The sequence below is a fragment of the Periplaneta americana genome, chromosome 6 (genome assembly GCF_040183065.1).
Source record: "Periplaneta americana isolate PAMFEO1 chromosome 6, P.americana_PAMFEO1_priV1, whole genome shotgun sequence".
NCBI classification, from domain to species: domain Eukaryota; kingdom Metazoa; phylum Arthropoda; class Insecta; order Blattodea; family Blattidae; genus Periplaneta; species Periplaneta americana.
Window position 1 is genome coordinate 155,226,031 of NC_091122.1, and position 23,157 is coordinate 155,249,187.

At 35.4% G+C, this 23,157-nt stretch overlaps 2 protein-coding genes and 1 long non-coding RNA gene across 15 annotated transcripts in view; 1 reads left to right on the top strand and 2 right to left on the bottom strand.

Annotated features, from left to right (window-relative positions):
* The window catches only part of LOC138701955 (uncharacterized), a 920,371-nt gene that overhangs the window by 569,024 nt on the left and 328,190 nt on the right, over nucleotides 1–23,157 (bottom strand). Inside the window, exon 1 of one of the 13 annotated variants that reach the window (XM_069829336.1) lies at nucleotides 20,705–20,814. The exons of the other annotated variants lie outside the window; for them this stretch is intronic. Within the exon in view, the coding sequence (XP_069685437.1) occupies nucleotides 20,705–20,779 (75 nt within the window). The 5' untranslated portion in view covers nucleotides 20,780–20,814. Of the gene's footprint in view, nucleotides 1–20,704; nucleotides 20,815–23,157 lie in introns of those variants that run through there. 13 annotated transcript variants of the gene reach the window in all.
* Nucleotides 5,894–7,598, top strand: LOC138701953 (uncharacterized). Its single transcript, XR_011332731.1, has 2 exons — nucleotides 5,894–5,976; nucleotides 7,238–7,598. It is a non-coding gene; the product is annotated as an uncharacterized lncRNA (long non-coding RNA).
* On the bottom strand, nucleotides 5,946–9,680 carry LOC138701951 (myb/SANT-like DNA-binding domain-containing protein 3). The gene is made up of 2 exons (XM_069829330.1): nucleotides 8,953–9,680; nucleotides 5,946–7,482 (listed from the first exon to the last, which is right to left on the bottom strand). The coding sequence occupies exons 1-2, from the start codon at nucleotides 9,359–9,361 to the stop codon at nucleotides 7,016–7,018; spliced, it is 876 nt and encodes a 291-aa protein (XP_069685431.1). The 5' UTR covers nucleotides 9,362–9,680; the 3' UTR covers nucleotides 5,946–7,015.

Consider the following 23,157-nt stretch of genomic DNA (forward strand, 5'->3'; position numbering starts at 1 on the left):
TGGAGGAGTTACTACAGCTACTTCTATACATTATATAGGCCTGCATGACTTACACCTTCAGCTAATAAGTACATATTCTTATAACAATATTTTACAGGCTTATTATTTGAATTTACATTAATTTACAATTATACACACTCCATATCCCTATCATTGTTGCCATCATCGCTTGTTCCAAAATTAATTATTTCGCCAATGGCATCATCCATTCGGAATTATCTTCTTAATTGCAGGTGCTACTTTCTGAACACGATAGAATTCTTCGATTGTATTCCGAATAACATGTTGATCGAAGTCGTCCGCTTCAACTTTACACAAGTCTAATTCTGGAATGAAATAATATGTTTAGTAGAACTATAAGAAAATAATAACTTGCAACAGTAATTCATTATGTCGCTCTCAATACAGACACTATTGTACATAACTATTATAGCAATAATTTCTAAACATTACATACCTATTCTTTCCCGGAGTAGTGTGAGGTTCATTCGGTTGTAATTCAATATTATTTTTAATTCTCTTCACGGAACTAATACTTTTGCCAGAGTATTTATCCGCTTTCTTATATTCCTTAGCAAGAGGTTCCAGCAAATATTTGTTTAATTTTTCCTCCTCGCAACGCTTAATTTTATTATATTTGCAATAATTTCTCTTTCTCGGCTATGGATAACAGCGTTACTTTTTCTCCGCGGTGGTGTGATTTCACCATAATTACTACCCTGTGGTTGCTGCTCCATGGTAACACTACTGGTACGCAGTGAAGGAAATAGTTCTATGTTTCTTGACAAGACATTATGATGCGGAGCATGCGCAAACAACTCAGTTGGCTCCACCCGCATTACGCGCTTCCTTCCCTCTGCCCCTCTGTCCCTGCTCAGAAGGTTCAAGATAACTTGCAATAAGAGTACCGTACATGAAAGCAGCGAGGGCGAAGGGCCACTTTGCTAAAATTTACGAGGATAAACTGAAAGTGAACGGAAAATGGTATGATCTGGAGTTTTGCCTGAGGAATGAAGATCATCCAGAATTTGGACTAACGAGAAGAACGAAAGAGGACAGTGGACAAATTTCAACTTTGCAGAGGGAGACAACGAGAAGGCAACAGAGAACCGATGTTAGCTACATAAGCGGAGGGAAGGAGCAGAAGAAAATCATCCCAACTTCCAGGACGGAACAAGTGATTGTCGCAGATCAACACATGGTAACAGGAGCAAATAGTAATGAGTTCAGGAACCCACATACTGACGTACGAGGAAGTGTAAAGGTGCTGACACAAGGAGAAGATAAGTGTAACGTGATCATGCAGCGTAAGCGGATTCCTAGCCTCCATACGATGGCGGTAAGGTTAGCGCACTCCAGAAGGAATGCTGACAATAACGGAACAAGAAACACGGGCGCTAGAAAAAAAGGCGAATGGTGATAAAAAGAGAAACCAAGATTCAGGAAATGATAGGGAAGAAAGTAGTGAAAAGAATAAGGGTGCGAGTGTAAGTGGAAATCTAATATGTGAAAGTGAAAGCGTGGGGGGGGAAATAAAAGTGGAATAGAAGAAGAAATAAAGGATATAGCAGAGATATTTTATACGTTTAAAAAAATGTGGATGTGATCAAAAAGTGCAAATAAAGGGAAACAGGAAAAGATCGAGAAGTATAGGGGAGAGAGAAAGTGTATAAGCAGACGTGTAGAATAAAATATAAGGAGGCTATTTATAGGAAGTGAGAATAGTGAGAAAGTGAAAGTGAGCGCAAATAGGAATGAGAGAAAATAGTGAGAAAGGGTTAAGAGAAGTGAACAAGTGTCAGCATAAAATTAGTACTAACATTTGAAAGTTGGAACAGTAAATGAATACAAGAGAAAGATACGAGAAAAGGTCAAAGAACAAATAGGACAAATAATTAAATGTATGGGTGCTGAGCAATATGATAATTTATAGAGATAATTTGAAATTGAGAGTTTAGTGAATAGTAGTTAGAGGATAAAGGGGGTGTGAAAGTAGTATATAATATTAGATACTGTATATTAGGATTAAGGAACAAATAGAGAATAGCAAATGAAATGTAGGAGAAATACTGAAGGGGAGTTTTGACCAAATAACAAAAATGGTACATTGCGTAATTGGGAGTATTTGTGTGGACGTGTACTGCAAATAATGTGTTATTGTAATAATATGTTAATGGTGGCACCGGATATAGAAATGTGAGGTCCACCATTCCATGTAAAGACGTGCTGTGACGAAATATATCATATATCATATACGTGGCCTTATGGTTGAAAAACTGAAATGAGCATTGTTGCAGGTGTTCACGTTTCATTGGTACAGTTTGTCTCAAAATAAAATGTCCCATAACAAAGACTTCGTTGCAAATAAAAATGCGTTGTAAAGAGATTTTTTGGAAGGCATAAAATTTATTTTTCAATTTCAAAATTTCGCGGCACATTCCATGGAAATGCGCGACAAACCGGTTGGGAACCCCTGCATTAATGGTAATGATATCTACAGTAAGAAGCCGATCACGGCCAATCTGATATACAGTACTGCTTATGTGATCAATAGATCCCGGATGTTTAGGCATTTATAACAGCTAAAATAGGCATGCAGGAAAGGCAATAAAAACGTAAAAAAAGGCACAATAAATTTTGAAAAAGGCATACATTGTAAAAAGGCATAATATATTTTAGAAATGAATTTAAATTATATCAACATAACTCACATATTTCCTTCGTAGTTGACACATGATGACTTACAAAATAATTTTTTCACAAACCTTACATAACAAAACTGTTCCATCGGTTGAAAACACATGGGCACCAAATTCACTAAGGTAAGCATGAAGTTTACTTTTCAGTGGTTTACTGAATTTAGGCATTCTAGCTAACCGATCTTATACCTTCTGTACCTGACAATAACTGACTGTTCCTCACTCAAATTTCTTTCTCCTACAATAATAAACACGTGTAGCACTAAGATTTGAAAATATAAAAGCAAACGATTGAAAATGCTACGTCACAACTTCTATGAGAACGAGCTTAATTTAAAATTATAAAGCTGATTGTTGGTACCGTGAAGACATGACATATTTGTAACTGTGGATTGTCGATCATTATTCATATTACACCAATAATAGTATTAAAGCACGATTACTAGCAGATTAAGCACCGAAATAAAATAATTTTATTTACTATTGTTAGTAAAGTGAGTCACTGTTTCATACATTTAAATTTCATACACATTACATTACAATTAATTAGAAAATTGCTAATAAACAACAAATATTGTTTTAAAATGACAAAAAAGGCATTCATTATTGAATTAGTAAGAAACACCTTAGAAAGACAAAATACTTGCTTACTTACAAATGACTTTTAAGGAATCCGGAGGTTCATTGCCGCCCTCACATAAGCCCGCCATTGCCCCTTATCCTGTGCAAGATTAATCCAATCTCTATCATCATATCCCACCTCTCTCAAATCCATTTTAATATTATCTTCCCATCTACGTCTCGGCCTCTCCAAAAGTCTTTTTTCCCTCCGGTCTCCCAACTAACACTCTATATGCAGTTCTGGATTCGCCCATACGTGCTACATGCCCTGCCCATCTCCAACATCTGGATTTAATGTTCCTAATTATGTCAGGTGAAGAAAACAATGCGTGCAAGTTCTGCGTTATGTAACTTTCTCCATTCTCCTAGTCGACCTGGTTGGCGAGTTGGTATAGCGTTGGCCTTCTATGCCCAAGGTTGCGGGTTCGATCCCGGGCCAGGTCGATGGCATTTAAGTGTGCTTAAATGCGACATGCTCATGTCAGTAGATTTACTGGCATGTAAAAGAACTCCTGCGGGACAAAATTCCGGTACATCCGGCGACGCTGATATAACTCTGCAGTTGCGAGCGTCGTTAAATAAAACATAACATTAACATCCATTCTCCCGTAACTTCATTTCATCCCTCTTAGCCCCAAATACTTTCCTAAAAACCTCATTCTCAAACACCCTGAATCTCTGTTCCCCTCTCAAAGTGAGAGTCCAAGTTTCACAACCATACAGAACAACCGGTAATATAACTGTTTTATAAATTCTAACATTCAGATTGTTTTGACAGCAGACTCGATGACAAAAGCTTCTCAACTGAATAATAACATGCATTTCCCATGTTTATTCTGCATTTAATTTTCTCCCGAGTGTCATTTTTTTGTTACTGTTGCTACAAGATATTTGAATTTTTCAACCTCTTCGAAGGATAAATCTCTAAAGGCAAAATAGGCAAAATAAAAATTGGCCATATCACTTTGATTTACCCCAAATCACATTTATATCTATAAAAATAATGATTTACTTCCACCCAGTAAAAATGGCATTTTTCCAAACATCCGAGCTCTAGTGATCATTGATCAGGGTGCAAGCTAATGAGGTTGTATCCTCCATTTGCATATTGGTTTCGCCATTTATCTATCATGGAATTTATATAATGTTTAAAATACTGTATTATAAAAAGTAGTGGAGAAAGAGGACAACCTTGTCGAACACCTGTGCTAAGGAGTGTTCAGTTCGAATTGGCGTTAATGAAGATGACGTACATGGTGGTAAATAAACGCTGCCGTAAATATCACGTAAGAGGAAAATATAAAGTAAATGATGACGTAAATGGTACTCGATTATCTGTTGATTGATGTTTATGAAACGGCTCGTATTTTAACGAATAGCAACTAAACACTGACACCCGGTTTCACCAATCTTCGTTATATTTTTAACGAGTCATTAATTTACTTAACGATACGATTACCATTTTTCGCGTTTCACCAAGTATCGTTAGGAAAATGACGTCGTTATATCCGTCGTTAATTTATTAGGCAGTCTTTCGTACCATTAAAGTTATAACGACACGTTTATCTGTTGTCAAGATGGCTGCCGCTTTCGATGCCGAACTTCTTTATTTAGAATATCTTGAAGATGGTGAACCTGTAATAGAAAATTATAGACCAAGAAACAGTGATTTTGAGGAACTAGACGAAATTAAATTTCATGAAAGATACCGGCTAAAGAAGCATGTGGTAGAATTGTTATTGGAACAAATTGAAGATAGGTTAGAATATAATACGGACAGAAATAATCCACTCACGCCCATTCAACAGTTACTGTTAGCACTACGTTTTTATGCGACTGGCAGTTATCAACTTGTTATAGGTGATGTAAACGGTGTTTCAAAATCTACAGTCTCCAGGTATGTACGGAAAATATCTGACCTACTTGCTTCATTACGACCACAATACATCAAATTTCCGACAGGTGATGAAATTCCGAGTGTAATTCAAGATTTCTATAATATTGCACAATTCCCTGGTGTCATTGGGACAATAGATTGTACACACATTCCTATTTTATCACCTGGTGGTAATATGGCAGAAATTTACAGAAACAGGAAGTCCTACTTTTCTTTAAATGTTCAAACCATTTCTGACTCTCAGCTGTTCATAAGGGATATAGTTGCCAGATGGCCAGGCTCTGTCCATGACAGTACTATTTTTCAAAGGTGTGGGAGGAGAATGCTATTTGAGACAGGACGTATAGGACGTGGTTTATTATTGGGTGATAGTGGTTACCCATTAAAGCCCTATTTAATGACTCCACTCTTGAATCCAAGAACTCAAGCTGAACAGAATTACAATAATTCGCATATTGCTACCAGAAATACAGTGGAAAGGCAATACGGGATTTGGAAGAGAAGGTTTCCAGCCTTAAAGTTCGGCTTGAGAACAAATATCGACACAGCTATGGATGTAATAGTTGCAACAGCAGTATTACACAATATTGCTTTACAAACCAATCATGAAGACCCTCCAGATGATGTCACTCTTGAGCAGTTTATGTTCAACAGGGAGAGATGGCAGTTCGAAGATGTTCCAGTCCCTGAAATTGTTAATGGAGAAGAGGGAGGTGCTATTGCAGTCAGAACAGCAATAATAAACAATCATTTTGCATAGTAAGTTCGGCAAAAATAACATGTACTTTATTTATTCACTTATTTATAGTGGAAAACTATCATACATTTATAAGAAGTTTCAATTCAATTAGGCCTACTTCTCCTAAAACCAGTAGAAAAATCATCCAACTTTGAAACAATTTCAAAAGCAATAACAGAATTGAATACATAGTTGCATGAAAATAACAAGGAAATCAATGGCGAAACAGTATATCAATATTTTTCTATAAGACAGCAGTAAAATAAATCTACACTACAATTAAACACTTAACCAGCAGAAAATAATAATAGTACAAATTACATTGGCGTAACACTCGACACTAAACGTAATTCGAACAACCAAATAGATAAAGCACAGGAAGAATCTGCCATTGAAGACCTATCTAACAATATAACTAACTTATTTTCAATTACTTTCTGTGATATTATGGCAGAAACTGATAGGAAAGAGTAATAACACAAATTACATTGGTATAACACTCGACAGTAAACTTAATTGAAACAACCAAATAAATAAAACACAGGAAGAATTTGCCATTGGAAACTAACTACCCACCCATCTAACAATATAACTAACTTATTTCCAATTACTTTCTGTGGTGTTGTGGCAGAAACTGATAGAAAAGAGTAATAATATAAATTACATTGGTATAACACTCGACAGTAAACTTAATTGAAAACAACCAAATAAATAAAACACAGGAAGAATTTGCCATTGGAAACTAACTACCCACCCATCTAACAATATAACTAACTTATTTTCAATTACTTTCTGTGGTGTTATGGCAGAAGGTGATATGTATAATTCTGGCAAACATATTTTATTGCCTTGTTAGGCTATGTTAAAAATGTTGGTTTTAACGTTGTGAGAAAACCTGATGTCTACTCCCATTAGCAACTAATACTAATAAAAAACATATTTCCTCTAATGTAGCCCTGATTTTTCCTGAAAGAATAAGCTTTAAACAGCTCTCCAGTAAAATTAGGAAAATGAACGTATCAGATTATGCCATAACATCATAGTTAAGCTATCTTGAACTTAAGTAATTGTGGCAAGTTTCCTTTCATAATATAATCTCTTGGCTTCATAGGCTTTGTATTTTTCTTCTTGAACCTTAAATTTTAGAGCCCTTAATTCATCGTCCTTTTTCTTTGTATCATTTAGTACCTCACATTCAAGCTCAATTACTTTTTTCCGTTCTTCTGCCAAAGAAGCTATATTTTTTCTACATCTCACAGTTTGACTTTCTTTACGTTTAAGGTTGGGCCTATTCCTTGAAAGAAAAAGACGTGGAGTATCTGTTTGCGACTGGGTTGGTTGCTGTATGTTGCTAGTTGAAGGCACAGGTTCACTGGCTGCTTCTGGCTCTAATGTTGGCGATGTTGGTCTGGTGATCAGCTGGCATTCGAGAACAGATTCTGGCATCTCACATAGAATTTCAGTTGATAGTGGAAGCAGAATCTTTGGATCGTCTTCTGATACTATGCAGTTTGTGATGTTGTGATCTACTGAACAAACAAATATGTGATTGTATGTTAGCAATGAGTGACTATGTACTAATTTATTATCATGATGGAATAAATTATTCACTTAAAATTGAACGATAGAATGTAATACGAAACATACCTATTTTTTAATTCATTATAAAATGGAATACTTCTGTATTACAACACTTTCTGTACCGGTAGTTAAAATAACATATACGAGTATAACAGAATGAATGCCAAAGTAATCCTCCTGTATAAGGTCAGTTTTATTCCAAAAGATAAGAATATGTATATTATTGTTTGTTGACTTGGTTAAATATATTAAATCATTGCTTTCAAATTAAAAAAAAAAAAGTATCATGAAGTATCTTGAAGGTAATTTACAAAATAAAGCTTGAATCCCTGCATGCTTAAATTTGGAAACAGTGTTGTATAATAAAAGAAATTTGTACACCCTCGTGTATTTGTCACATGATTATACCCTTAAGGCCAAATAGCGTATTTACTATATCAATACCGTTAATATCACTATTTCTCCACTTCTCCCTGTGTTACTTCCATTCAGCTATGCTTCAGACTACTCCCTCACTCTCCGGAAGTTAGGTTATGTAAGTTACTTATGCAATAAATAATTAAACAACGCCATGTCAGAGACAATACACTATGTGAATGATGCAACACTTGCACGTCAAGAACTATAGTATTGATAAAGTAAATATTAACCACAAATAGATTTAAATGTATTATGACAATAATTTATATTATTAGCCTATAGCACAAACATTAAAGCAAAATATAGGATACAAGGTAATTAGGCTAAGTAGTAAGCATTGATCAGGCCATCTTCCTGCAATAGAGGTCCAGGGCACATAGGTCTATATTACCAAATAGAGGCATTTCTCCAGAAAAGCTACACCAAACAAGGCAGACTACATTTTATTTTGCTTCTGTGAGGAGTGTATAGTGATCAACACGTGGCTTTAGTTTGCAGGCACAAATATCATTACAATCATTTGTTACTTATTTGTGTTGCTTGCAGCATTGTAGGATCCCCTACTTCTTACAATAATATTCGAGAGGTCCAGGACGCAATAGGCTACTAGGGAAACAGACCATTTCACTAGCAATTTTTCCTGGACCACTTCCATGTTATGTTGGTAATTAGTAACAAGTGAAGAGGTAAACAACAGTTCATTAGAATATTATACAGGTATTAAACGATTTTGTTTGTAAGTACTTCTGGTTTCAAACTAAAACCACCTGTTTGTCACACTTCGCAGAAGCCAGTGAAGCAAAATAAAATTGTGTCTTCATTAGTGTAGCTTTTATGGGAGATATGTATTTTAATTAAATTTCAACGTTTTTTTATTGATATATTGAAAGCCTATTTATATTCTAACGGGAAGTAGGCCCACGTGTCCTGGACTTCTATTGCGAGAAGATGGCTCCTGGCCGATGATTACTACATAATTACCGGATGAAACTTACCTTCTTGATAAAAAGCATCAGAATCTTTCGTGTTGTGAAGGGGGTTGATCTGGTCCTTCAATAAAGAAAGAAGTTTCATGCTGCTCTCATCCATTACATTGCTTGTATTTATAGGGCCACCTCCAGTCTTCATACGTTCCACCTTCTCGTCTGCCAAGCTCTTCTTACATTTTCTTTTAAAATTGTCATAAAATGACTTCAGTTGTTTCACATTTCGCTTTGCGACATTGGGATATGAATTGAAATCACTACAAAGTTTTTCCCAAGTAGCTTCTTTCTGTCTTAGCGTAGTCCCGTCTGTCTTCTTATTTTCAATTATACACACATACTTTTGTAGAATTCCTATAAATATTGATTTCTCTGTTGCTGCAAAATTACTCCCTCGCTGTCTTTTCTGTGGATGTTCCATGATTTAAATTACGCACTCACGAAGTCACGATAATTCAGGCAAAGACAACTTTACAACGATACAAATTCAGGAGGCCGTGATCCTATGCAACCAAGAGGCCGTGATCCTATGCAACCAATCACATTCGCAATTCCAAAGTGATGGTTGTATGAAAAATATGATATGCAAGATACAAATAAGAAATCTCTAAGTTAACAAACGCACGTTAATTTAAAGGAAACGGGGTTCGGTGAAATGGCCGTCTTTTAACGATGACTTTAAAATTAAAAGAACCGTTTGTTAGCATATCGTTTTGGCTCATTTAAAGAAGCTTGGTGAAACTGGGCATGACTGTCGTTAGTTCACGTACGTCAAGCAATACCTGATGAAGCTGGAGATGATTCCAAGCGAAGTATGGACTATAGTTAGAAAGTCCTTTGTCCGCAGACTTAAGCCTGTCTGTAAAAGAGCCAATATGAAATATCCATGAAAGTCACATACGAAACAATATGTACGTCTTGTGAATACAGTAGCGGGAATATTTTAAGAGTTCTCAAGAAACATTCTGCCACCCTCCATTGTGTGTGTCATGTCACGCAGAACGACGACCGTTCAAGCATTCATAATGCGGGGCTTCTTAGCAGTGCCTTCCACCCCCTGGAGTAATATTCCCACCGAGACGGCGGCAGAGGGATGGAAACAACATGCATGCTTCCTGCACCAACTTGGTGACGGTGCCGGGTTTGATCAAATGCCTTACTATAATAATACCGGACAGCTGTATACTAGCAGCATTGACGTGAGTGCGAAATATCGCGGACCTGACATCAAGCGGAGTGGGATGGAATTACGTCCACATCTATATTAATAATAAATCTGTAGCCGAAATTTTTCTGGTAATTTTCGATTTTCCAAAAATAATTGGTCCTAACATAAATAATTAACCACCCTGAAACCGAAAATCGCTTTTTTGAAATTTTTGTTTGTATATCTGTCTGTCTGTCTGTATGTATGTTTGTTACCTTTTAACGCGATAATGGATGAACGGATTTCGATGAAAATTGGAATATAAATTATGTTCGTTGTAACTTAGATTTTAGGCTATATAGCATTCAAGATACATTATTTAAAAGGGGGGTTATAAGGGGACCACGAATTAAATAAATCGAAATATCTCGCTTATTATTGATTTTTGTGAAAAATGTTACATAACAAAAGGTTCTTTAAAAATAATTTGCGATAAGTTTTATTCCTTGAAAAATTTTGATAGGACTGATATTTAATGAGATAAATGAGTTTTAAAATTAAAATAACTGCCATCTAAGGCCGTATAATGAAATAAAAAAACAAATGACTTCATCTATAAGGGGCCTTGGACAACAACAATCGAAAGCAATGAAAGATAGCCTACAAAAAATGTTTGTGTTTGTATGAAGTAATATTGGAAGCTAAATTAACCGATTTGTATAATTAATTATTGTTTCACCACTGGAAAGTGTAGTTTCTCTACATGGACATAATGCTATAATGTTATTACAGTAACTTCTGATATAATATAATATACAGTAATATAATATAATATAATATAATATAATATAATATAATATAATATAATATAATATAATGTAATATTATAGAATATAATTTAAGTTATTTGAAGGGTTCAGAACCATAGTGAGTCAAACGCCATTTACTGAATACGTAGAAAACAAGGGTTAAAATTAAGTTATTACCATAATTCAATGGAAACCTATAACAAGTAAAATAAAATATACACATTAAATCTAAATGATGTCAATGTTCATTAAACTATGGTTGCATGTAATAAAAATTAGAAACATGTTAAAGAAATTGTCATTGCACCAATGAGTGGTCTCTGGACCAAAATGATCGCATTTTAATTATTTGGATGCAATTTAAATCAAGTATCATATTAAACGATTTATCCTTCTATCAAACACGAATCTTCCCTGGATCAAATGTCCTATTTTAATTATGTAATTATTTTATATTTATTTCTAACGGGTGCAGCGGAGCGCACGGGTACGGCTAGTATACAAATATTAACATAGCGGGATTCTGACTATTGTTTAAAACGTGAGTTACTAATTTGGAATAATAAATGAAACACTTAAGAAATGTTCAATAGTATATCACAGCTGCATGTTATGAGAAATATTGCATAGGCCTACTTCATATTACTTTCCGTAATTAATTGTTACATGTTTTTCTTTGGTTTTTAATCAACTCTGATATTAGGAATGAATTTACAATAATGCTTTATATACGCATTGCTGACAACTGCAAAGATAAAACTGATAGTAATCTGATGCTTATAATAAGTAGTAAAGGCATGTGGACAACAATAAAACTTAATTTGATGAAACCTTAAAATTTCCTATACATTTTAACTTCTATTCATTTATTAGGTCTAAATAAAAAAGCTAATTTGTATTTTTCTATCAACACAAGCACGAAGGAATTTGGCCTACTAAAGAATGTTGTCGACTCTCGTTTTATGATCCGTCGGAAATCGAAAGTACGATTTGGAGCAATTTGTAATGCTGTAATTTTGTAGCAATTATAAACAGCACACATACACCCTGACATTTTAACACAGCACTAATTAATAAAACTATTAACTAGCCCAGTAAGAATACACATTGCAGTTGATTACAGCTTGTTTCGCGAGTATCGCCACACCGGCCGTCTAGGTAGCAGCACCAGCGTCGTTCGCGCGCAGAACTGCTAGCTGTCCGGTATTATTATAGTAAGGTATTGGTTTGATACCTCATGAGTGTAAAAGATACGTTACTTTCCTTTAGTAAAACATCTACATTTTTAATCCTTAACTTTGCAAACTTCATTTCTCACACTAGTTTATTAAACCGTGTCGGACTGTAAAGAAAACAACTTCCACAATGTCCATATTTTATATGTTGTGCAATATTATAGTACTGTAAAATTTTAACTTTCCTACCAATTTTTTTCTATTGTTCTATAGCATATAGCCTATTAACCTGTTGTATCCTATAGGATACATTGTCAATTTAAGAGTTAACTGTCTTTTACTTATGTTTTCCATTGCGACTCAAATAATGGAGCTTCGAGCTACAACTAAATACAGGCGACCCGGGTTCGATTCCTGGTAAAAAAAGTCCTCTGTCCTCTTCTTGTACCATGCTCGCGTCATGACCAGGAACTCCCACCACCTGCTTAACTAGACTGAATTGAACGGGTTACATTCAGCTGCTTGTTTATGCAGATGACGTGAATACGTCAGCAAAAAATTCACTGAACTATAGTCCGGATCAGCTTACTTCATACCCTAAGGGTGAAACATAACAATTTTTCTCCCCATTACTAACTTACATATGCTATTGGAGTGTGGTGATTTTCTAGTTTGCAGGTTGAATTTTCTTTTGCCAACTTCATTTCGAATATCGATACTAATAAATACAAGAAATGGTAGTGATTTTGTAACAATTAATGTTGGCAGACAGCTGGGACAGACTGGAGTTCCATGAAATTAATGTTGTACAGTAGTGACAAAAAAACCGGACCGACCCTTGTACAGTACCTGGCCACATTATTATAATCACTCACATTTTTACTATATTTTGCATATTACTTCCTAATTTGAACTCTGATTTCTTTTCTTAAGCAGAATTCACATTAAATATTTAATTTTTAAACAAACTCACCGGACTTGAATCCCATTGAGAACGTCTGGGCGCTCGTAAAAAGAGATATGGCAAAAGAATTTATTACTACCAGAGTTGGACTTATTGAAAGGCTGATACATGTTTGGAATCACAATGAGAGGATCCAGGAAATAATACAGAAGTGTATTGAGGGCATGCCAAAGAGAATTGAAGCTGTAATTAAAGCCAAAGGAGGTCGTACGAAATACTGAAATTTCTGTAAAAATGAGGTGTGGTTGGTTATTTATCAATATTTCTTGAATTAACATTGTTATAATTGTAATTTTACTTAATATTGTTTAAAAATTAAATATGTAATGTGAATTCTGCTTAAGAAAGGAAACCAGAGTTCAAAAGAGGAAGTAATATGCAAAATATAGTAAAAATGTGAGTGATTATAATAATGTGGCCAGGTACTGTAGCTGATACAAAAGAATCCTGTGCTGTGTATTGTGTCAAACTGTGGTAATTTCAATATGGATAGTGAAGCCAGAGGTATGTACTGCTATTTAATGTAAAAATACGCAGTTAGCTTTGCCGAATAGATGTAGAAAGGTAATATTGATGCCAGATGAGAAAAAAAATCTCAAAGTTTTTTCGTCTATAAAATTGAGGCACTGAAGGAAACAAAAGACGGTAAGAATCGAAAAAATGCAATAAATTTCATTGTTACAATTAATTATACAAGTTGGATGTGCTTTGTGACTTGCAAAATTTGAATCTATGACTCTGAAATCAGCTACAAGGGTCGATCCAGTACTGTACAAGATTTTTGAGCCGGTTACTGGAAGCTAGTGAAATTTGAACATACTAATAATTACTTAATATCAATATTAATATTTATACATAATAGCTATTTTATGTGTTGCGTTGTGATTACAATTCAAAACTATGGTCAAGTAAGTGTAAATAAGTATAACACACTTGGGTGTGATAATGTAGGTGGGTAATCGATAGAAATACCATTTCACATTTTAATAAATTTCTTTCGTGTTTAGATGTTTATTGCAATAATGTCAAAATGAGGAAAAAGCATGGCAGCGACTCCACCAAGAAAGTGCAAAGCGTGCTGCGAGAGTGGGGATAATCCCCTACTGAAGTTCCGTTCTTTCAGATTTAACAGAAAGAAGATAATGAAGAAGCAATTATGCTAATGGAGACAGCAATTATAACTGGAATAGCAAAATTATTAGGAGTAAGTATTCTTAAGCATATATTTCATGGTTACATTCGGTTTTCGGAGTTAGTACTAATAATTTCATGTGGTCAAACAAAATACATTTTTAGGTTAGGTCTCGTGAATGAATTGTTTAGTGAAACCCTAGATCAATATATATACCCAGATTGCTCGGCGTTATAGGCTTTGACGGTAACAACTTTTGTCAAGTTCACTATGCTGCCATCTAGTTGTTACATAAGGAGTCACGTCATAACTTCCATGTTAATTGCATTAGCGATTGTACTGCCATCTGGTGTTCGTTTACGGCGGACGGGTGGCGATCCTGGCGGTTGTTCTCTTCAAAGTGCAACCGATTTTAATATAGGAATGAGCAATCTATACGCGATCTGGGGTGAAACCAATGAATTTCATATTGCCTGACAAAATACCTAGCATGTTGATCTCTTTCTCGTATGTATAGTTTGCTTACGAAAATATGTTACAAATTACTGAATCACTTACAATATTCTTCCAACATAATGGTAAAGTACGGTAAGTAAATAAGTCATTCAGAACGTAGGGAATTTGGTTGCAGTTCTAAGCTATATAGAAATCCGCCACTGAACACGCCCACCCAATTCCCATTCTAAACCTACTATTACTTCTTCGTAACCCCTTCCACTGAAGTTCTCCAACAAAACGCTGAATGCACTTATTGCCACCCCCATCCCACCAATGTCTGGCCAGCATAGCATGAGCAGTCCGCCGTAACACTCGCTACTTTTTACGATCCTGATAACTCCAGGAAAACAATACAAGTTAAAAAGTCACTCGCTACACAACCTTCCAAAAGAAACAACTCAAAGACATGTCCACATTCATCACCGGGCAAAAAAAAAAGGTGAATTTATATCTGAAACACTAAGCTACGACCACAAAATATATTAAACTGACTTGGACCCCAGACAGGAAAACGGTAATTTCCCTTCACTTCCAGATAAACTGAGTAACTTTATTTATTATTTATTAACCAAGCTGTATCTACTGTTCGGATATCTAGAGTCACTGGAATTCGTAACAGCGAGATTATATTTTGGTGAGATAGGTGCGAGGATACGCCATGGAATTATCTCACTTAGCTTTACAAAAAAATGATAGGTGCAAAGCTTTACTATGCTGCATATCTTCACTTTAGAAACGATTTTTTATTTTATTTATTCATTTGTTGTTGAACATAACAGGCAAAGCCCAATTACGATGTTCACGACTAGGGGCGGCCCGTCCTTATGTGCTACAGTGCTACAGCACAATGATAATTTTTGCTCAAATAATGTATTTGCAATACCACCATAGTATCTGATCTGCCATTTGACAATTTTCCGTGGTTATGTTCATGACGCGTTATAGAGTGTTTAGTCTTCGCTCTTAGCTCTTTGGTGCCTCAGGGGTACAATGTGCTACTCAAAACTCTAAATGAGAATGTAGACAATTAATGCGCATGTGCGAAGCTGAAATCACTGCTCTGATTGGCTATTTTTACGCGGGGAAGTGCTGTAGTCAGCTTCAGCACAACACAGCTTGGAGATTGCAAAAGTAAAGCGTAACGAAAGAATGCTTGTTTGTGGAAGAACTCGGAACTATTTACAATGTATTTGGTACCGTAATTCAAGTGTCCGACTGCTGCTGCCGTCTTGTTTTTGAGGTTCATCCTGAATCAGTCAGCAAGCGACGGAGAATGGAATCCCAGAAAACTGAAGCCAAGGAAGTATGTGACCGTATAATTCAGAAAACTACTCACCGTTTCCAGTCTTTAAGCTATCTAGATGCAACAAAATTGTTAAACAGCAAATTTTCTGGCAATTTTTGGATAGCCTAATTTTCCTGAACGCGAACTTGAAGTTGCTGTCAACAGCTATACTGTACTGAACAAAAGAGTGTTAAAGACACAACTTTGAGTTCTATACGGAACACCTGCCTTCCGGAATACAGATGGAGCTGTTCAATTGTTACGATACATAGCCTCCAACAATTCACAGGATCCATTCTGTGAAGTAACACTGTCAATAGAAAAGAGTATGATATCCAAGTTGAAGGGTTTAACACCAGGGTAATTGACAGGTTCTACAGTAGGAAGGAACGTCGTATGGATTTCATATTTCGTCACTAGGCGAGTCTCAAATTAAGATAAATACATATGTGTATACAGTAGGCCAATATAGAAATTGTAGCACACTCATTATTTTGACCACCAGCCGCTACTGTTCACGACTAACAGATTAATTTAAAAACATAAACAAGGCAAAGGAAACATACACTTATTAAAAACTGAAAAAAAAAATAGAAATAAGAGAAAGAAAAAAAGAGAAATTGAAATAAGGTGTGAAAGTAGCTTCAAATTAACTAACAACAATATTCTGTAAAATATGATGACAAATAATTCTGTATCTAGAGAAATTCATATTGAAAATATCAACATTAGGATGAGGATGTAATTTATTGTATAACTGTAACATTTGGAAAACTGGGGAATTTTTGTGGGATTCAGTATTTGTCCTTGGTATGTAAAACAAATTTCGAAATTTTGTTTTAAGCTTAGGTGCATATAATGTTATATAATAAAATAAACCAACACAGCCCAACTTATTGTTAATAATGTTATAAAGAAAGTTTAAAGATTGACAATTTCGTCGAATTTGCAAACTAGTAAAATGGAAATGTTGTAGCATAACTCTCATAGGTAGGATAATTATTATAAAGTCTGTAATATAACCATTTTATAAATTTATTTTGAATTTTTTCTAGTAACAATATATTTGTTAGTAACTGGGTTCCAGATAATAGCAGCATACTCTAATTTAGACCGAACAATGGAATTATACACTTAAAACCACGTGTAGGTGCGATCATCAAGAGAAATACTAGGACAAAAAGTAACCGCCTAGCGTTATATCGATGGAAATTGCAGATATACTGCAGACTAAATCAAGCACCATTCCGAAATGTTGGACCGGTGAGGAAAAATAAAACACGATACAGCCTACCGATTCTACAACATCGCATAGCTTATACCCAGGGCCAGGTATTTATGGAGGTTAATTTTATCATTTGTGTTTTTTTAATATTGGTGTCGGCAGAGATTGTTGGAGATTGATTTGTACTCTTGGCGGAGATAATGGAAATTTTGGAAAATACAATTATTTTTGGAATTGAAGTAGCCTATTAACTCAGTAAGAATATTACTTTCCAAATAATCAACATTAAAAGTTCGTTGGATTCTGGTAAAGGTGAGGAAGTATGGCCATTAGACAATATTTGTTGGATTGAGACTGTATTTAACACACATTCATTAAAAAAACTTGCAGCCCTCAAATTAACACTTTCAAATTATTAGTGAAATGTTGAATTCTCCATCTTTTCAGTTCACTAATGCAATCAGAACACCTGAAATACCATGTAATGTAGGCTATTTGAATATATAACAAATTCAAGTGAAAAAAATACGAAAAAAGGTCAGAATATGAAATTCGCTATAAAACGACACTAGTAATAATTCGCGAATGTGTTCATGTTTCGCTATTATAACTCTATTTCGCGATTTGTCGCCATTGTTTTATCCGCATATTATTAATCAGAATCACTTAATTCGTAAAGATTGGTAAACACCTAATGCATTTAAAAAGCAAGCACTTCAACTGATTTTAAACACTGATTAGTATTATATATATATACATATATATACATATATATATACATATATATATATATATTCATTTTTTATATTTTTCATTTTTTTACATAAAATTAAAAAAATACATATTTTTCTAAGTTCGGAATCTTTCAGTCTTTCAAAATTCAATAAATAAATTATAACTAAAATATTATTTATTTATATAATATATTACTCGATTATATTATTGGATAATATTTTGTATTTATTTTACAATTGCATTATTTAATACTTTTTTCATTTCATTTTATTATTTTTTTTAAAGGTGCTATCGGCTCTTGTACTTTCTAGTTAACAGAATCTTCTATGTTTTGCCTGATATAGGCCCTAATTTCATTGTATTTCCTGTATTATTATTTTGATATTCATCACTTTTTTTTGCTTACATATATTTTATATAATTTCATTGTATTTCTTACAGGGTAAACATTGGTAATTTCGTGGCAGTGGTTATTTCGTGATACTTTTTCTTTGCTCTTTTGTGAACTAACCAATGGTGTTACGAGATCCAAATTTCCGCCAAGGGATTGCATATGTTGTCCAGTTTCCAGAAACATACAGCTAAGCTTTGTGTGACTATTGTAGTTGCTTCAGTGAGCTTTTATGTTTGGAGAGAGCAAATTTGCGTCGACTTCTCTCTCAGGCATACAAATTTTGTGGATGTTTGTAATTATATTACAGGCTTATTACTAAAGGTAAGCATATGATATTTGGTACAAAGATTTATTGTATCTTCATGAAATTTTAGGAAATGTTTTTGAAATTTTAGATACATCTGTAGTCGCCATATAGGCTTAGCTTTACTGATAGAAATCTTAGCTGTTTGAGGCGAAATTTTGTTGAGCATTAAGTGTTACAATTTTTAAAATAGTATAAAATGTATTACAATAGGAATTTTAGAAATCTGAAGACAAGATGTGATAACAAAAAAGAAAACGGAGACGCAATGGGTTCAGTGTAGCTTCTGTTTGATTTGTTATCATGCTAAGTGTCAATGATAAGTGCTAGATGACTTGCAAGAAAATTTACAGAAGATGAAACATGGCTCCACCATTTTGGACCGGAGACCAGAGGCAGACAATGGCGTGGCATCATGCAAATTTCACCAAAGAAATAGAAATTCAAAAGTACACCTTCGGAAGGAAACGTTATGGCTACTGTGTTTTTCGATTCAGAAGGACTCTTGCTTGTGGACATCATGCCACACGGAACCACCATTAATTCTGATGGGTATGTTGCAACTCTCAGACTTCAAGTTCGACTGAGTCGTGTTCGATGTCATCGGGAGAAGCAGGATGTTCTGCTATTGCACGACAACGCACAGCCATATGTCAGTGACAAGACCACAGACCAGATCAGGAAATTCGGGTAGACAACATTGAAACATCCGCCTTACAGTCCTGAACTGGCACCGTGCGATTACCATCTCTTTGGTAAACTGAAGGATCCCTTCGCGGAACGAGGTTAGAAGATGACTCCCTTGTGCACGCTGCTAAAGAGTGGCTCAGACGTGTTGATCCAGACTTTTACCGTGCTGGTCCACAGGCCCTCGTTCCTAGGTTATGTAAGGCAGTTGAAAGGGACAGTGATTATGTGGAAAAGTGACATCTTGTTCCTTAAGGATGCATCTACATTCTGTGAAAATAGCAAAGCTGTAGGATAAAAATATAATTTTTAAACAAACGTTATGCATTACTTTTAGAGTTACCCTAGTAATATAGGCTATAGTAAAGTCCGTAATAAAAGTGTTCACCCTTTCAGGGCAAAGAAGATCCCTTTTCAATTTCAATTTTTACTTTGATTTCATTCTTATTATGTGTTGATATGTATTTCTATGTTTTCTTGCTATGAATATTAGACGGAATTACTATGTTTGAAGTCTTGTAACAATAAATGAGAATTTCATTTGACTTTAATGAATTTTTCCACAATTCTTCTACCTCTCACGAAATTATCAATGCAGTATCACGAAATTACCAAGATTATCACGAAATAACCAACCTTTCAGCTTAAGTTGTAAAAGTGGTTTTTGGCACATAGTCAAGAACGTATCCAATCTTTTATGTCTCCAGATTTGTACAGCAAGTTATCGTCTTTTAGATGAAAAAATCGGAATAAGGATATATTTACACATTTACATTTTAAATTAGTTTTCATGAAATTATCACGAAATTACCAATGTTTACCCTATTATTCTTTCTTGTATTATTATTTGGATATTAATCACTTTACTTTTGCTTACATATATGTGATTATTTAAATTAAACAATTAAATAATTATTTTAGTCTAGGCTTAAACTTGTAATATTACTTTTTTCATTATTCGATGTAAACTCCACTCCCGGCCACAAGCTTTTGCTTCATCGGGAGTGCCAACCAAAAGTGTACCATTATTACGATCGTTCAAATAAATTATTATTATTATTATTATTATTATTATTATTATGTCGTGATTTTTCCGAACTCCATAAATACCTGGCCCTGCTTATAGGCCTACCTTCATGAATCAGTTCTTGTTCCATACTAACACAGACCAATTACCTATCTCCTGAGGACGGATGTTGTAAATACACGATAGGTAACATCAAAGTCTTCCAGTATTCCAGATTTCTTGCGGCATTACAATGTTTAGCAAGTTTCTAAAATAACCCCAAGATACAAACATTGATAACACAATATAAAGTTGGAGCTTTAACTTAACACAGACTTTCTCTTTCAGAACAAACACGACACAAGCACAGAGTTGTATTCGATACAAACAAGTTTAGACATACCCGCCATTTGAGCATGGACCCGTGTATCACGAAATCACAGAGCAAGATCGACTGCTGGCCCAGGCGGAAACACATCAAATCGTTATGTTTACTGTCAAAAGAATATTTGGATCAACGCCCCCTGGAGCTCTCGATCGTATTACGAACAGCCGCCTGCGGGCAGCATCCAGATGGCGGAATATTGTTTTACATTCGATAACATTGGGCAGCGAAATGTACAAACTCTTTGTGGGGGCTCACGAGGAAAATAAGCCACGTGATCAGATATCGCCATAGTCACTTCCGTATCTAGCATATTGCCATTTATTACGAAGGAAAGAAATCAAAGGAATAAAGAATACGAAGAACGAAAGAAAAGAATGACAGAACGGGAGAGATAAAAGAAAAGAAGGAATATGAAATAAATTATGAAATAAAGCAAAGAAATTAAAAAAATATAAACAAATATTTGATGGGTTAAGAATAAAGAGACTAGGGATAATCCCAAGCAGTAAGATGTACAGACGCAAAGGCCTATAAAGAATATCACAAAAGACACAAAGTGACGAATCAAAGATCATAAACACACAAAGCAAAGTGCCAAAAGAGACAAAGCAAAAAACCGAAAGAGCCGAACGATTCGAAGCAAAGAACCGAAAGACGCAAACAGACTAAGGAAGGATCCAAAGAGACTAAGGAAAGACGCAAAGAGAATAAGGAAAGACGCAAATAGACGTAGGAAAGACACAAAGAGACGATAGAAAGACGCAAAGAGACGATGAAAAGACTCAAAGAGACGAAGGAAAGACGCAAAGAGACGAAGGATAGACGCAAAGAGAATAAGGAAAGACGCAAAGAGAATAAGGAAAGACGCAAAGAGAATAAGGAAAGACGCAAATGGACGTAGGAAAGACGCAAAGAGACGAAAGAAAGACCCAAAGAGACAAATGAAAGACTCAAAGAGACAAAGGAAAGACTCAAAGAGACGAAGAAAAGACGCAAAGAGACGAAGGAAAGACATAAAGAGACGAAGGAAAGACGTAAAGAGACGAAGGAAAGACGCAAAGAGAATAAGGAAAGACGAAAATAAACGTAGGAAAGACGCAAAGAGACGAAAGAAAGACGCAAAGAGACAAAGGAAAGACTCAAAGAGACAAAGGAAAGACTCAAAGAGACGAAGAAAACACGCAAAGAGACGAAGGAAAGACGTAAAGAGACGAAGGAAAGACGCAAAGAGATGAAGGAAAGACAAAAAGAGACGAAGGAAAGACGCAAGAGACGAAGGAAAGACGCAAAGAGAAGAAAATACGAAAAGTGACGAAGGAAAGACACAAAGAGACGAAGAAAAGGCGCAAAGAGACGAGGAAAAGACGCAAAGAGAAGAAGAAAAGACGCAAAGAGATGAAGAAAAGACGCAAAGAGACGAAGAAAAGACGCAAAGAGACGAAGAAAAGACGCAAAGAGAAGAAAAGACGAAAAGTGACGAAGGAAAGACGTAAAGAGACTAAGGAAAGACGCAAAGAGATGAAGGAAAGACGCAAAGAGATGAAGGAAAGACGCAAAGAGACAAAGGAAAAACGCAAAGAGACAAAGAAAAGACGCAAAGAGACGAAGAAAAAACGCAAAAACACGAAAAGAGACGAAGGAAAGTGACGAAGGAAAGACACAAAGAGACGAAAAGACGCAAAGAGACGAGGAAAAGACGCAAAGAGAAGAAGAAAAGACGCAAAGAGACGAAGAAAAGACGCAAAGAGACGAAGAAAAGACGCGAAAAGACGAAAAGTGACCAAGGAAAGACGCAAAGAGACGAAAGAAAGACGCAAAAATACAAAGGAAAGACTCAAAGAGACGAAGGAAAGACGTAAAGAGACGAAGGAAAGACGCAAAGAGACGAAGGAAAGACGTAAAGAGACGAAGGAAAGACGCAAAGAGACAAAGGAAAGACGCAAAGAGACGAAGAAAAGACGCAAAAACACGAAAAGAGACGAAAGAAAGACGCAAAGAGACGAAGAAAAGACGCAAAAACACAAAAAGACGAAAAGTGACGAAGAAAAGACACAAAGAGACGAAGAAAACACGCAAAGACGAAAAAACGCAGAGAAATGAAGGAAAGACGCAAAGAGACGAAGGAAAGACGCAAAGAGATGAAGAAAAGACGCAGAGACGAAAAAAATACACAAAGAGACGAAGGAAAGACTCAAAGAGTGCTATGCATAGACATTTCGCTAGCCCGCGCTACGAGCGTGCTAAACTAGCCCCGGCTATCGAGCGATTACTTGTACAGGATTCATATCATATCATATCGCTAACACTGGTTTATGAATACGAAAAACGTTAGTTCGCTGATCATCCACCGGAAGCCCGCGCTAAGAATGTCTATGAATATGGCCCAAAGAGACGAAGGAAAGATTCAAAAAGACGAAGGAAAGACTCAAAGAGACGAAGGAAAGACGCAAAAAGACTAAGGAAAGACG